Source organism: Leptodactylus fuscus, chromosome 1 (assembly GCF_031893055.1).
Source record: "Leptodactylus fuscus isolate aLepFus1 chromosome 1, aLepFus1.hap2, whole genome shotgun sequence".
Taxonomy (NCBI): Eukaryota; Metazoa; Chordata; class Amphibia; order Anura; family Leptodactylidae; genus Leptodactylus; species Leptodactylus fuscus.
Genome location: NC_134265.1, coordinates 261,403,971 through 261,421,317, shown reverse-complemented (window position 1 = coordinate 261,421,317; position 17,347 = coordinate 261,403,971). Strand labels below are relative to the sequence as shown.

General features: G+C 40.5%; 1 protein-coding gene across 5 annotated transcripts in view; it reads left to right on the top strand.

Annotated features, from left to right (window-relative positions):
- The window catches only part of ANK2 (ankyrin 2), a 188,433-nt gene that overhangs the window by 23,132 nt on the left and 147,954 nt on the right, over positions 1 to 17,347 (top strand). For 4 of the 5 annotated variants that reach the window (XM_075286356.1, XM_075286347.1, XM_075286379.1 and 1 more), the window contains exons 1-2: positions 1,628 to 2,238; positions 12,541 to 12,642. In XM_075286356.1, the coding sequence (XP_075142457.1) occupies positions 2,104 to 2,238; positions 12,541 to 12,642 (237 nt within the window). In that variant the 5' untranslated portion in view covers positions 1,628 to 2,103. Of the gene's footprint in view, positions 1 to 1,627; positions 2,239 to 12,540; positions 12,643 to 17,347 lie in introns of those variants that run through there. The other variant, XM_075286364.1, reaches the window with a different exon arrangement.

The following is a 17,347-nucleotide window of genomic DNA, read 5'->3' as shown; positions in this document are numbered from 1 at the left end:
ATGTTCTCTCTGTGTTTGCATAGATTTCCTCCCACTCTCCAAAGACATACCCATTATATGGGCTCACAATCTACATTAAAAAAGTGCATTTAAGACCAGAGAACCATGAATGGGCAGTACTCTACACCCTGCTGATGAATCTGGTGCATACTACGTGAAGGAAAAACCATGGCACATTATATGCACACAGCTGGTATATTAGTAAATGGCCACCTGTAGTCTTTATCTTACAGAAATGTAGTGAGTTGAATATTTAGCATTTGCACAGTTTATTACAGTTATACTTTCTGTACACCGTAAGTAACAAACTGGCAAACTTAGTCCCGGTTCACATCTGTATTCGGGTTTCCATTCAGGGAGTCTGCTTTCCCTAACGGAAACCTATAAGCATTAAAAAGTGGATACCTAAAGAAACCTGCGAACCCCAAAGACTATAATGGGGTTGGTGTGGTTTCCTCACAAATCATGCGGAGAGAAAAGTGCTGCTTAGAATATGTGTGCAGGTACATGCTGCACGTAGCTAAAATACATATGCAAACTCAAAAGAACTGCAGCAGCACTATGCTAAAGCACTATGCACATTGCTACCATGTCTAATATATATATATATATATATATATATATATATGTAGTGATAGTGATGACAATGAGGTTAATCAAATAGTGAGAGCCCATCTGCCAGCGACACAGGTAGCTACAGATCCCATTCAGTTACAACACTATATACCGTGATCTGTTGTGGGCTAGAATGCTAAGATTCCTTCCCCCAGTGTCTCTTTGCTGAGGTTTTCATCGCCAGTCACCACTTCTTGTTAGCATTGCTATAGCCCATGTATAGCTCACATATTCTATTCTTAAGTTTCTTTTTTAAAATCCGTCAGGCTAGGTACATATCTGCATTGCAGTCTCCGGAGGAGACTCCCCTGCAGATTCTGTCTAAAATCAGCAGAGATGAAAGTTCTCCATGCAGGATATCAGTGTAAAATTGGGGTAATCCAACTTCCTGATCTTTTTCTCCCCGGAAATTTGCTGTTAGAAGAGTCAGCAGACCCTCATACGTATTAGATAGTTGGGCTGTTCTGCTAACATCGGTACCACTTATTCCATGGGTTTGACTAATATTAATCTAATGTAAATGGCAAGCCTAAAGGGTATTCCCATGTACATAATCATATCTATATTTGTAGATAATTAAAAGTTAAACATTTTTGCATATATAAGTGGTTAAAAATTCTGCAGGGTTTTAAAGATTTTAACTTTCTTAGTGGTGAGAGTCTGTTGTCTTGATCGGTTGCCAATGGATACGACCACTAATGCAGAAACTTTCTATGGTCTGGGACTTGTCAGGAACCCAGCTATGATTTACTTATTGTAGCTGGGTTATCAGACAGGGACACTACATGTATCAGAAAATATCCCGGCCACAATAAGGAAATCATAGCTGATTTTCTGACCTTAGAAAGGTCCTGCATACTTATGACCATAAGATATTTAGAGAAAATCTTTAAAACTATGTAAAATGTTTCAGTACTTATATTTGCAAAAATGTTTAACTTTTAATTATCTACACATTTAATAATGGTTATGTTCATGGGAATACCTCTTTAAGTTTCATGTGCATGTTCTATATTGTATGGAGTTGCCTAGTACAGATCACACTAGGTGCACTAGAATTATGGCAATGTGGTTGGAATACTGCAATCCATCAATGGCATTTCTTACATAATCAGAAGGACAGCAAGGAGAAAAAAAATCAAAACATGGGCCACAGTAAGTAATTCAATAGGGCTCACATGCACAGAATGGCATTTCACACTGGCAGACGTTTACTCCATGTGCTAAGAAGGCTGGCTGTGTATTGGTAGGCAGCCCCCTCCTAACTCCATTTACATGCATAACTGGCCTAGTAGGTGTAAAAATAGACAGACAGTGCCCGAATTGGAAATGGTCACTCAGTGATGACCGCAGTTGTTGGAGATGAATCCCCAGAGAGACTCCAGTGAGCCGAGGGATAAACTGAGAGGAGTAGTGAACACTGGCTGTCTGAAGTGCACGTGGATGTCTGATGCTGCTGACAAGTCCATAGCTTAGGGTTATATAGTTATGGGCAATGCACCACTCTGCCAGGCATGTCACACTGGGAAAACAATTGGTCATGTTGGAAATATCAGTGATTTGGAGAAAATTTTGGATTACTATGGATACAATATTGAAGAAATCTCTGAGCAGGAATGTATGGTGAGTACATTAAGTCACAGAGAAGAAACACTTGTTATGATAAACATGATACTTCAATAGAGTGAGATAGATAGATAGATAGATGGATAGATAGATAGATAGATAGATAGTTATGAGATAGATAGACATGTGACAGACAGATATACCAAAGATATGAGACATATGAGATATACAACTAGATATGCTACAGATAGATAGATATAAATAAGAAATATATGTGATATGCAACAGATATATAAATAAATACATAGATTTCAGATAGATATGAGAAAGATAGATAGATGATCGTGTGTTTGAGACACAGATTGTTTTATTTTTTTTTTTACATTTTTCGTATCTGTCATAGTCAAACCATAGAAAGCAATGAACATGTATTTAGTGCTTCATTTTTTACCAACTAGCTAAAGGACACATTCCTCAGATTCTTAGGAGTGGAGGCAACAGTAAGAAAACCTTTAATAATAACTTTATAGAGGCCACAGTTTAGCCTTACTGTTATTCTGTAATGTCATTTTATCTTCTCCTTTACTTTCTTTACATACAGGAACCTTCTCTTAACAACCCTGGAAACAGCAGGGCTGTAAAGATTTCATTAGTTATGTGATTCCAACTGTTTCTTTATGGTCTCTACATAGGGATTATACAGATCCATATTGTACAGATCTGTAATACAAAGTCCATAGTCTGCCCTCAGAATATGCTAAAGAATTGCTCTGATTTCTGTGAGAACAGAAAGCCTTCTCTCACAGATTCATATAGAATCCTTAAGAAGACAAATTGTGGCATGTTCCATTGCATGCTGTCTGACATATATTCTCCCTGCAAGTATTGATTATAGGGAAGAATACAGCACAATGTGAAAGCACTATATGGTAGTTCCTGGACTGCAGGGAGTCTGTGCCTAAATGTATAAAATACTTGTCATTGGAATAATTAAAATCCAAATAGTATTGGCACTAATGGTGATTAAGGCTATAGCCCCAAGTTGCGAAATGCATCTAGAAACTGCTGCGGGAAAAGAAACACATTGCGTTTTTCTGAAGTTTTTCTGATAGTGTTTTTGCAAAATTTTTTCTGCTGATTTTCTGTTTTAATTGACATGTTGCGTTTAAACCCCACCCAAAAAACAAAAAAAACGCTGCATTTCCGCAATGAGGGGCTTTAGCCTAGAGGATATTCCCATCAGATTTTCCATGTGCTGCTCCGTCCTGATGTACCCACCATTGATCAATGTGCGCATGTGACTTTCTGCCTGTAGGCAGTGACATGATGCATGGCTAATTCAATGGAAAACATTTACGGCTTCATTCCAGGTGACCCCCAGGTGACTTTCACAGTACCAAGCTGTCCTCTATACTTGTAGTGTCATAATCATAATTAAGAGATCTGTCAATTTTGTGGCATATTCTTAGTATGATCTTATTTACTTACATATTGTAAGGATCAGCATTATTCAGTCTATACTGGTAACCTGCATTACCAAGTTAATATCAAGTACGGCCTTATACACAATGCTTACGTTATGCATTTTGAGGCTGGGTTCACACAGCACTGTTTTGCTGATGAACTGCATGCAGTTTTTAAAGGCAGTAATAATGAGTAGCATGTCACTTGTATCCTTACATTGAACACCTCTGGTCTATTGGTTAGTAGCATACAGGTGACATGTATGGTAACTTGTACTACTCATTGTTGCAGTTAAAAATGATATGCAGTTCTACAGTAAGTCTACAACCCCCACGTAGCAAATCGCAGCAAAAAACCACAGCGAAGATGCATTCCGTTTTTCCCCCTTGCATTTTTCATTGAATTTTTGCTACGCTTTTCTCTACTTTTTTTCCTTCCCATATTAAATGTATAGGAAAAGTGCTTGCACTGACGCAGCTAAAATGAACATGCTGTTTAAAAGAAAAAGCATTTCCACAGTTCCTTTTTTCCTCGCAATATGTGGATGAGCTCTCATTCATTTTGCTGGTACTGTAAAACAAAGTGTTTTTTTCTCTGTTTTTGCAATAAGGGTCCGCAGTCTTAATCTATTAAGGACTGTGTAATCCCAGCATCAATCTAAGGTCTTATTCACATGGCCGCATCCCTGCTTGTTTGCAGATGGTGTACATCTTATTTTATTTCTATATTTCGAATGTCTCTAAGTTCATGAAAAACGGATGACACACAGATGTTGTCTGTATATTTCATGGACCCATAGACTTTCCTTGATGTGATGCATCCGTGATCAGCATGATTCCATTGCTTTTTTGTGGAAATGAGGTCCATAAATAAACACACTGAACTGAATGGGTACGTATGGTGTCCATGAAAAACGCGAATACCATATATACATAAAATGTGGACCAAGTGATGACAAGGGTGTAGCAGTAGCTGTCCGTGTGTATACAAAGTAATTTTCATGTGATGTTGACATTCACAGATCATTGCAAATATAATCTCCTGTATAGGTTTGAATTGAGTGTGTCAGCTGTTCATGCGTATACTAGAGCTCAGCTATTTCAGCGCCTTAAGGTAACCTTTTAATGTAATTGGTAAATACTTTGTTACAAGAGTTAAGCTTTGCCAGAAGATCAAGACCTGGCCGGCATGAATGGCTTGTGCTTGCTGGCGCTAGTTTAGAATCCAGTAGGAGTAGCAATGCAGTGACTCACATCTTCTCCGGCTCTCATTTCTCTTTATCTGGTTTTCGGCTTCAGCTCTTCTCGTTTCCCTGCAGATCTATTTGTACTGTAAACCATTTGCCCTTCTGCATAATAATAATATATGATAACCAACAAAATCTGCACATGATATAATCTATACATTGAGGCATAGCGTTCTGCTTACCTTACTGCACATAAATGAACTGTATTAGCTGTGTCCTGCTCTTATACCGCCTATGGTTGACCACTCTAAATCACCTTGTTACAGTAGCAACAATCCACATAAAAAGCTGAGTGACTTTACAGAATATTTTATTACTTGTATTATTCTGCAGTTTAGTTACAGCCTGTATTATTGCCCAAAGCTATGAGTTCTGGTTGTCAGTGGGAACAGTCAAGAAACAGTCATCAAGTATGCTTGTCAGCTCCTCTGAGCATGTGTAATGTAGACAGATAAGTAATTCTTCCTACTGTATTGTTTAATATGACCTTTTCATAGAACAAACTATGGAGAGAGTGATAAAGCAAGAAGTAAATGGGAGATTTCAGTTCTGAAGCATATTACTGTCAGTGAATGGAATGTGAATATACACTTATGTATATATTAAAGCTGAAAACCTATCCTGAACATAAAGTCACACAGACGCAGGACTACTACAATGTATCAGAGCTGTCTTTTCAACAAACTGATTATTCATATACATTATATATTTTAATTTGTTGTGTAGAATGTTATCAGTGTCTATAAGGGGATTTCTAGGACTTGACCTTAGGGTACGTCATCAATAGGTGATCAGTGGAGGTCCAACGTCCAGTACCCCTGCCAATCAGCTGTGTGAAGAGGTCATGGTACTTACATGCACTGGAGCCTCATTCCTTTGCCGATGATATCACATTCATCGGTCACATGGTACAGTGGCAGCTCAATTCCATTCAAGTGAAGGGGAATGAGTAGCAATATCAAGTAAGAAGTAAGTTAGTAAACTGCATTACACTACGCACAGGATTATTAAAAAAAATTACATATATATATATATATATATATATATATATATATATATATATTGGAGATGTGTAGGGGCCCAAATTAAAAATTTGCACTGGGGCATAGGAGTTTTTCTGTACGTCACTGTCTGTCTCCTGGACCACCATAACCTTTCAGTGGTCTACATCGGATTATACTGTACCTCCCTTACATCTTTTGCCACTCACATAATAGATACCTGGTAACCCTTATACATGAGTGTAACTACTGAGTTAGCAGATATACCGTATTTTTCGGACTATAAGACGCAAAAATTTTTGGGGAAAAGAAGGGTGCGTCTTATAGTCTGAAGGTAGCGCCTGGCATCCGCTGTAATAGAGAGGCGGAAGCCGGCAAGTGATAGGCGCCATTACAGGTGCCGGGGCCTGAGACATCGCTGCGCTCCTCTGCCATGCATGAAGCCAGCAACGGCAGGGGCTCCTCCGTGCCCCCGCCGCTGGCTTCATGAAGGGCAGAGGATCGTAGCGATGTCTCAGGCCCCGGCGTCTATCCCTCCCCGGCATCCGCCTCTCTAGTACAGCGGATGCCGGGTCAGTATCCGTGGCCCCTTCTCCCCCGGGGCCGGTCCCCACCGGCCCCGTACCTGTAAAGTTGCAGGCCGGCTCCTGCGTGGCGATATCGCAGGAGCCGACCTGTTCGGGTGACAGCCGGGAGCCTAATGAGGCTCCCCGGCCTGTCACGGCTATATATTAGTATTGCGGCTGGTCTCTATGACCAGCCGTAATACTAATACACAGAATGTCCCATAGACGGCAATACAGTTGTATTGCCGTCTATGGGACTTGCAATCAAGCGACTGCAGGGTCAAGCCCCCGGGGGGAATAAAATAGTAAAAAAAAAAAAAAAGCTTTAAAAATATGAAATAAATAGAAGTTCTAAATCACCTCCTGTTTTTTTTTCAATACAAGGTGATCTAAGCAATAGATATCCCCCAAAATGGTATAACTAAAAATTACAGCTGGCCCCGCAAAAAAAACGCTCTATGCATCCCCGTACAGCTGCAGGGTCACCTGTCAATGTGGCCTTGCAGCTGTTGCAAAACTACAACTCCCATATATTAAATATTTTACCAGTTTTTGCTTCAAAAATTTTTTTCCCTATTTTCCTCCTCTAAAACCTAGGTGTGTCTTATAGTCCGAAAAATACGGTACTTTTTTTGTTTTTTAATAAAATATATTGTAAAAATTCTTTTTTTTGCAGCATACACAAGGTTCATGGCATAAATCAGAGGCCTTTGTTTTGCGCACCATTAGAGGTATAGCGTGTGGGAACTCGCCCTTGCTACTAATATACTGCTATGATGCTGGATGATAAGGTCTCATTTATTTCACAGAGCTGAGCTTATTGTTGGCTAAGATTGTCATACACATGGATTGATGTCTCATAAGACTGCTGATAGAAAATGACCATAGTGCACACAAGAAAGAGATTTCTGACGTGATGCAAGTCTTCCCATAATCCAGAAGGTGTCTGTGCTGTATAGCTCCGTATTGTGCACTGTAGTATATCCAGCCAAGCAGTGGTTAAGCTGCAGAATCCTCCTATGGGCGTGATGCAGCATTTGTCCTCACTGCAGTTACTGCTCAGCTGAGCTGTGCTTTATCTGCTTACACGATTGGCTAAGCATCAGGGGGACTGGTGACACATCAATGCGGATTACTGGTTTGCTGTTAACAGGACGTGCTGCTTCCCGTGACCTTTACTTAATGTGCCAAAGAAATAACATTTGCCTATAGCACCACTCACACCAGCCTAGAGCTCACATCCATAAGTACTAGATAGATCATGAAATGTGTACAAGAAGACTACTACCCTTATCTGCATTAACAATGTCCGCAATGGTAGAAATGCAGGGTTCTGTTATCTGTCTGCCTGCTTATTTCATTACTTCTGACCCTTAGGTCGAAATGAATGGGCCTTATCAGCGGAGAGTCTTGAGATTATTTTCTCAGCATTCTACTCATTAGAAACAATGGGATGGAGAATCAGGGCGGAATCTGCAGCTGATTTAGGATGAAATCTGCAGCAACATTAGCGAGTGATTCCATCATGTGAACGGGTCCTTGCAGGTCTGCTCAGCAAACACATTGCAAGGCTGTTTATACTAAGGTTGGGTTCTCCTCTACTCTAGGTGAGCATTTGGGGATTCCGTTCCCCTATCCTCTTGAAAAATGCAGAGAGAGAAGTCCTGCAAGTACGACTTTTCTCTCTGCAGTTTTCGGACAGAAAACAGGGAGAACCCATTAGGGGGAGTTCACACGGAGGAAAGTGGAGCGCAATCTGGCACGTATACACGTGCCGGCAGATGACGCGCTCAAAATGCTCCCATTCACTTCAATGGGAGATAGGAGCGTATACGTCGCGTCATTTTGCGGCCGTGATTTTGCATCCGCAAAAAGCTTTTACGGCGCTCAAAATCTCACACGTCGTATACGTGCCAGGTCACGCGGCACGTTACTCCGTGTGAATGGACCCTTAGAGGATTGAGTTTCAGTTTTTCGAGCCTAGAGAACCTAGAGTAAGTTTTATTGCCAATGATTTCTGCATCTATAGCAACAGTACCAGCCAGATGCTTAACATTCAGTGCATGTGTTGATAAATTATTCCTCTCTAATAATAATAATAATAATTACTTTATTTATATACGGTAACACCAACATATTTCACAGCACTTTACAAATCACAGGACACATGAACCGACAATATGAGACATTACAATGTGACGAAGAAATAAACATATCAAGCAATAGGAGTGAAGGCCCTGCTCGAAAGAGCTTACATTCAATGAGAAGATAGTGAGACATATGAGGTGATATAATCGATGGTAACCATGTCAGTCATTTAGGGTATATCTAAAGATGTGCCTTCCACCTCTAGAAACCTCAGATATCTTGGAAATGGGGTTTCCCTGAACACCGTCTTGCCACCATTGTAAGCAGAGTAGAACCATCCTGCAGACAGGTCTGGTAGCCTTGACAGCTTGAATAGACTCCCAGCTGTCTAGGCAATGGATCACCACTCCTGGATCTTACCCTGGGACATGGAAATCTCGGTACAGGGGTAAAAATATGCCTCGCTCACATTTGACCAAGGCATCTTACGCGGACTCTGATATTGGGCCACAGCATCTGGTTGCTGCTGTGTAAAGACTTGGGGGCTATGTTGAGCAGCCGCCATGTTAAAAGACCCACCAGCCACCATAATAGTACAGTGGATGTCAGGAAGGTGTTAATGCAGAAACTAAGCATGGTATCTTTTTTTTTAATGTAGATTGTGAGCCCCACACAGAGCTCACAATGTTCATTTTTCCCTATCAGTATGTCTTTTTTTGGAATATGGGATGGAAATCCATGCAAACACGGGGAGAACATACAAACTCCTTGCAGATGTTTTTTTGCCTTTGGCAGGATTTGAACACCAGGGCTCCAGTGCTGCAAGGCTGCAGTGCTAACCACTGAGCCACCGTGTGGCCACCTGGTATCCTTTTTCTTGATGCGTGGGCAGTGCCATCTGGTCTCTATTGTGTAATACAGCGGTGACCTGGGAGCTGTGCCGAGTGGCCGCCATGTTTAAAGACCCGCCACCTGCCATAATAGTACTGTGGATGTCGGAAAGGTGTGAAACATGGTACCTCTCTCTTTATGCAGCTGAGGACTAACATCTGATTTCTGAAAACCTGGTAATTGTCATGTCTATTATTCAGTATAGAGATTGCGCCCAGAATCTGCCTCTTGATGCAGCAGATTATTCCGTTTATTCATGAATACTTCTGACTTTGGAAAGCACAGTACATTTCTTGTCCATTATTGTGAACAGATAATGAGCCTGGAATTTATTTCTTGATGCAGCAGATAATGAACGTGTTCTGTGAATAACTGCAGGAAGTATGTCCATGTAAATGTTACGTCCACATGCTAGTTTCACACTAGTGTTGCCTTTCAGAGGACTAGAACAACGGACACTTGGACCGCTGTAGTAGCAGTTACACATGGGGCCTGGCACACTCCTTTGATTATAATGGGGTCTGTCGGATGTCTGCCATTTTAAAACTAAAATCTGTGGAGGAAAAATCCTCTTTGCAGGACATTTTCCTCTGCAGATTTCAGGTGGACCTTGCACTGAAGTCTCCAACGGAAACTCCAGTGCAGATGTGAACTAAGCCTTATTCACGTGTTCAATAAATATGCCTGCTGAAAGTCCTGTGTATGTCATATCCAATACTGAACACAGTGACTGGAATCTGTCACTTCTTGCTGAAACATGGATTATGTGATCCTAACACTATGGCCACCATGTGACTGACTTGCAGTAAAGCTGTCACCACCATATACCATAATCTTTGTCAGAACATAGCAAAACCCCATTATGAATGAGCAATCTGCAGAAACGCAAATATAACTGACTATGACTGAATATGGAGCATGACTGTAAGTCACACACAATTTACTTCTGGTAGCGTCTAATATGTGTGTCTGTATATCTCTATCTATTTACATCTATTTACATTATTTCTATCTACACAGTATATACCCACAGGGTGATTCACAAAAAATGGCGCAAATTTAAAGCCCTGGTATCTATAAGTTAGAAAATCAAAATTTATAAATGAATAAATACAAATTGATTAACATGAAAAGACACACTATCTATTGAAGTTTTATCAAATGTTTGATACGATTTCCATTAGTGACATGGTAAATGTCAATGCGGTAGTCTTTAAACTCGGCTGAGTAAAAATGAGGGCATTCTAGTTATTTCGTTGTATATTTCAAAGGTTCTTTTATATTCCTGCTCTATTTATTTTTGCAACGGCTGTTGAAAAGTTAGTGACCGTTGTAAAGCATTAGATAGATCAGGAAAATATTGAAGGAAACATATACAGTATATATTGAATGGTCTATCAAAAATGTTAGATATTCTGTAGATATGACTATATATGATATATCTACTTCTACTGATTTGTGATTTTTGTAATTTGGTCAATTGGGCTGGCAGAATGTCCTTACATCTTGAGCTCTGATTCAGGCAGGATAAGGCCAGATTCAGACGGGGTATTTTGGACCAGAATTTGGCAGGTTCTGGTCCGAAATACGGTAGCTGCGACTCCGGCATCCAGTTGCGGCACTCCGATCCGGATTAGGCCCAAATGAATGGGCCTAGTTGGGAGGAGGGAGTGTCTTCAGGCGAAGAATGAGCATGTCACTTCTTTTTTCTGGGAGCCGGAACAAATGGCTCCTGGAAAAAAGAATTGACCGGCTCCTATTGATTTCAATGGGAGCCGTTTTTTTGGTCTGGATTTTGAGGCCGATTCTGTCTCAAAATCCTGACTAAAAAAAACTATGTGTGAACTCAGCCTAATACTGGTGTGGAGTTTCTCAATGTGCATTTACTGAAATTATTTAGACCCAGACTAAGTAATACTGTACTATGTAGTAGTTGGTAAGGGATTCCAATTTACTCTCATTATCTTTTGTCATAGTATTTGTTCCTGAGGTATGGATAATAGATTATGAGGGTCACTGAAAATACAGGGATGTATGTATGTGAATATATTGGAGCAGATTTAGAAAAACTTTCTATGGCGTATGGCTTTCGTGACAGCCTATCACTGCATGGATTTCACACTTCCAGGAGAATACAAACATGAAAGCCATGTTGTGGTTGTTTTCTATGGGCAACAAAGACAGCTTTTCTTTTAGACTAAGGCCCCATGTAGTGAGCCACAGCCAAAAAGCGCTGCCGGAAAAACTGTGGTGGAAATTCAATGCAGTTTTTCCCACATTGATTTTCACAGAAAGTCCACAGAGTATTCCTGCATGGAAACTGCCGGCATTTCCGTAGGTATAATTGACATACGGTGATTTACAAAAAAGCAAGTGTTTTTCAAATTGCATCTTTTTCGATGCAGATTATTTTCTGCAATGTGTGGATGGGATTAGCCAGAATCCCATGTACTTTGCAGGGACTGTAAAACACTTTGCTGTATAAAGTGCTGCAGATTATGTTAAAATAATAGACCAAATTTGATTTTATAGTTGTGGATCATCCCCTGTAGATTTAGGAGGGCCTGTAGTATATCCAGTCTATATGTATAATTGGTATATTTCATGTGCAGTATACTATAATATTGTTATTTTTATGTACAAATTGGAAAAACGTAACAGATCATAAATATGGCCAGATCACAGAATGCTGATGGGAAGACATAAGCAGCATTTCCTGTGATCTGTAAAATGATGATAACTACCACCATTGTTCCATGCACAAGCTTGTCCAGCTTCAGATAGATCCCAATACGTCCTATTTTTTTCCATGGACACTGTATAAGTCTCCTACTTCACATACAGGCATGGAATTTAAGACACTATCAAGCATCTATGTTTTATTAATAAATACTATTTCTATTGTCTTTTTTTATTAATGTATTGTTATATTCACTTTATGCATTTATGGAATATTTTAGAATATTTAGAATAAGTACAGATAGTAAGCGTTATTATGAACTATTTCTTTGCTAGTTTTCATACTGTTGACACGTTGCTCTTTAGATAAAGATAGTTAGTTGGAAAGTTCCACAATTGACCAATTTACTTTTTGTTTTTACAGTCGGACAGCAATACCAGCTTCCTCAAAGCTGCTCGATCAGGCAATTTGGACAAAGTGCTGGAATACCTAAAAGGAGGAGTAGACATCAATACGTGTAATCAGGTACGGTGAATTACCAGTGATGCATGGTGCTTACCTTTCACATAACTCTTAGGGTGCTTTCACATGGAGTTAACGCGCCACTCATTGTGACACGTAAACACGTTCAGAGTGAGCGGCGTAAAACAAAATCCCATAGACTTCAATGTGTGCCGGTCTTACATGCGCTACACATTGAAATCAATTGGTTTAAAAGCCTCCCATTGATTTCATTGTGTAACGCACGTAAGACCGGGGATTGTGTTTTACAGCGGTCACTCTGACACATGTTTACGTGTCTGAATGAGCGGAGTGTAAACTCTGTGTGAAGGCTCCCTTAGTACATAGATCTTCTGTCTATATTTATACTTGTGAGTCCTGAGGAGAATCTCATGCAACATTTACGCTGCCGCTACTTTCTCTATGTGTGCGAGTCAAATTATTACCATTTGTAGAAGCAAAACAGTCTGTAAGTTTTTGGGCCTCTTTTCAGCTGGTGACACTTTGCGTAATGCTGCTAAAAAAAAAAAAAACCTGAAAAAATGTGCTTTTTTCTGCATTTTTTTTCCCTTTTAACTCTGTAGGGAAAATGCTCTTGATTTTACAGCTAAAATGAACATGCGTGAAAACATGTGTTTTTGAAAAAGCAGCTATTGGCTTACACCCCACGTAGCGGGCAACAGCAAAAAAAACACTCTGGAAGAAAACTGTTGCAAATCTTGCTGATTTTATTGGGCTATTTCTCATGGTTTTCTTTGTAAAATATGCAAGAAGTATGAACATGCCTAGGGCTTATTCACATGACAGTAAAAAATATATGTGTAACCGCCCTTTTAGCAACATCTGTCACAAGTCCATTTTATCAAAAAATTCAGTGGGGCACATTTAGCAAGTAACTTTCACTTTGATTTAACATGAATTGCGCCTTATTAGGGGGTTGATTTTGCTCAGTAGCCTTTATTTATGAAACTTTTGCAGCTTTTTTCCAGCAGCGAAAAAAAGGTGCAAAGATTTTAGATAAGAGGCAGTTAAAGGGGCTCTATCATTGAGTAAACTCATTTTTAACTAAGCACATAATTGCACAGTCTTTAGGAAGACTATTCCACACCTACCTTTGGTATGTTAATTGCCTCAGTGGTTTCTGAACTCAGCCGCTTTTATGCATATGCTAATTAGCCTCCAGCGAGCACCTGGAAGTCTCAGTGAGCTCTGTGTGTACAGCATGGGCTGCTGCTGATAACTCATCAGCCTTCCCTGTTCTCACACACATAGCAGACAATGCTCACTGAGACTTCCGGGTGCACACTGGAGGCTTTATTAGCATATGAATAAAAACGGTCTCATTCAAAAACCACTGAGGCGATTTACATACAAAAGGTATGTGTGGAATAGCCTTTCTGAAGGCTATGCATGTATGTGCTTAGTTAGAAATGAGTTTTCCCAATGATAGAAGCCCTTTAATAAATATCTCTTAGGCCCAGGCCCCAACGCTTTTTACAGAAAGTCCGCAGAGGTTTCCTCTGTGTACTGTCTGCTTCCATTATACCTATAAGGAAACTACTAGTGTTTCTTTAGGTATAATTAACATGCTGCAATTTCCAAAACCGCAATGGTTGGTAAATCATTGTGTGACGGATGTGAGTATTTTCCCGCAGTCTGTGGATGGGATTCACTAAGGATTTGCATCCGCTATGCAGTGATTGTAAAACAATGCATTCTTTTCTATGGCGTTTCCACTGTGTTTTTTGTAGTGTTTCCTCCCTAGCCAAAACATGCCATTTACTCCATGTGGGGCCCCTACCTTAGGTGCCTTAGGCTAATTAGCATATGAATAAAAATAGTCTCATTCAAAAACTACTGAGGGGATTTACATACAAAATGTATGTGTGGACTAGCCTTTCTAAAGGCTATGCAAGTATGTGCTTAGTTAAAAATGACTTTTCCCAATTATAGAGCCCCTTTAAGCTGGTTATGACATTAGAATTTAGATGGCTGTGATGACAGCTGTCTGACTGATGATATAGTAACAATCCCACCATTGACATGAACAGCTAAACTCAAGGGGCAGTTTAGTTGTTAAAAAGTAAAAAAACAAACAAACTGGGGTGTCCTGTCAGCCAGCTGCAAATGACGATAGTTACATGTCAGATTTATGGCTGATAAATGAACGACCAATGAAAATCTAATGTGAATGACAGGCCTAAGTGATTGCAGAGCTTAGTCACTGCAAACCCACTGGCAACTAAACCACTGTTTATACAAACCTTTGAGTAAAACCCAAAGCAGGTATTACTGCAGATTTCACTGGCAGCCTTCAGCCTCTGCAGGGCAAAAGTAGAAAGCCATGGGAAATCCACAGAACATCCTGCAGGTAAGCTGCAACAAAAAACACCCAGTTTCTGGAGTTTTATTGCCTGGTCAGCTTGCAAAGGAAGACACTGCAAAATTTCTCTCACTAAGGGTGAATTCACACTGAGTAAACGCTAGCTTATTCTGAATGTAAAACACGTTCAGAATAAGCGGCGTCTAAAGCAGCTCCATTCATTTCTATGGGAGCGGGGATACGAGCGCTCCCCATAGAAATGAATGGGCTGCTTCTTTCACTCCGTGCAGTCCCATTGAAGTGAATGGGCACTCCCCATTCACTTCAATGGGACTGCACGGAGTGAAAGAAGCAGCCCATTCATTTCTATGGGGAGCGCTCGTATCCCCGCTCCCATAGAAATGAATGGAGCTGCTTTAGACGCCGCTTATTCTGAACGTGTTTTACGTTCAGAATAAGCTAGCGTTTACTCAGTGTGAATTCACCCTAAGGGTAAGTTCACACAGGGTTTTTTGGACCGGAACCTGAGGCGGAGGCTGCCTCAGATTCCGATCCAAAAACCGGGTAGCCACGACTGAAAGCCGGTGCAGTGCATCGGCATCCACCCGTGCATTCAGCTCCGGATTAGGCACAATGAATGGGCCTAGTCCGGAGGAGGGAGTGTCTTCAGGCCAAATTGCGAGGCGAAATGGCCTGCAGAATGAACATCTTGCTTCTCTTTTCCGGGAGCCAGAAGAAACGGCTCCCGGAAAAAAGACCTGAGAGGCTCCCATTGATTTCAATGGGAGCTTTCTTTTTTGTCAGAGTTTTGAGGCCTCAAATGTGAACTTACCCTGAGATTTCTGCGGCATGTCCGGGCTGTGTGGCTCCAGACGAGGTTTGTCTTTTGCAAACAAGAGACGGAATTGGTCTCACTCATAGTAATCAAAGAACTTTACAATTTGTTAAAATTTACCCTTATGACATGAAATGAATTTTGGACGCTAAATCTCCTGCACTTATAGGAACTATAGAGGGTTGTTTTTTTTTTGTTATTTTGCACTTAACCTATTTATACTTGGGAGAATCATCCTGTGATATTTACTGCAGCTGCTAAAAATATTCATTCATTAAGTGCTATTCTGAGCTTCTGGGGCAGGCAGAACATCTCTGAGTAATGACAGTAATAGTACTTCTATGTTCTTCAGAAATATTCCCTGCCTTCACTTGCATTAATTAACTTGTTTTAGGCATTTTTCTAATTGCTTGTTTAAGCACATTTTTTATCACATTTTGCAATGCTGTCAGAATATTTTATGGTCTCATCAACAAATTTAAGAGTATAGGATGTTGTTTCATACAGTATCTTATTTATTTATCAGAACTTTAAAATGTGCTATGGCTAAATTCACATCTGTTGGAGACTCCGCAGACAGCACCAACAATTGCACAGAGCACTTTTCTTGCTGACAGTTTCAGTTTTGAAACAGCAGACATCTGACGGACACCCAGCGGACCACATTATGGTCAATGGGCTCTGTCGGTGTTCATGTATGACCATTCAGGTCACTAGCGGACACGTATGACGAAGAAACAGACGTAGATGTGAACTTAACTTCAATTGTTTGAGTTATTACTGTAAGGGAATTGCAATAGGAGCAATTCCCCTGTAGCTGCTGGAAACCTTGGGAAAAGGGCAGAAGAGACAGTGAGCCCTAAGCTGAAACCCTCCACTGTCCCTTCCTGCTTGCCTGGTACTATCCTACGTAATAGGCAACAATTTGGTGATGGGCCCTTCCTATATACGTGACACACAAAACGCAGACAAGGCAAACAACAACAAAGGGAGGTCTGCAAGCTAAGGGCTCGGTAACAGTTGAGCAATGCAGTGCCAAATCGATATCCAAAAGAATAGTCAGTAGGGAAAGCCAGACGTCAAGAATCAGAATACAAGAATAAACAGCAAGAGAAAAGCCAGCACGCACAAAGCAATAGCAAGCACCAGTGTGAATGTGAGCCAAGAATAAATAGGGAGGAAGAACCTACCCTGAACCCGATAGGAAGGCAGTCTGTCAATCACAGGGCAAGGCTAAACTTAACTATTAGAGGAACAGAGGGAAAAGAAGGTGTAGGAGACTGGTGTGGTGGAAAATCAATTACAGAAACAGAGCCATGTTCACACAGTGCAACCAAAAACTCTAATCAAGGAACGAAACTGCACAAGCCTCCTGCACCGCAGCATGCGAGCAGAGGGTGGCACAGTGATCCGAACAGGCAGAGACATTACAATTACATTGTATCTTTTCTTTAATTCCATACATGCCACTTCTGTTTATATACACGCAGCACCATTCCTCTATAAATTTGTTTGCATTTGACTCTGGTTATATGTCGAGGCATACTGATGAGCCATTGCATCTATGTTAC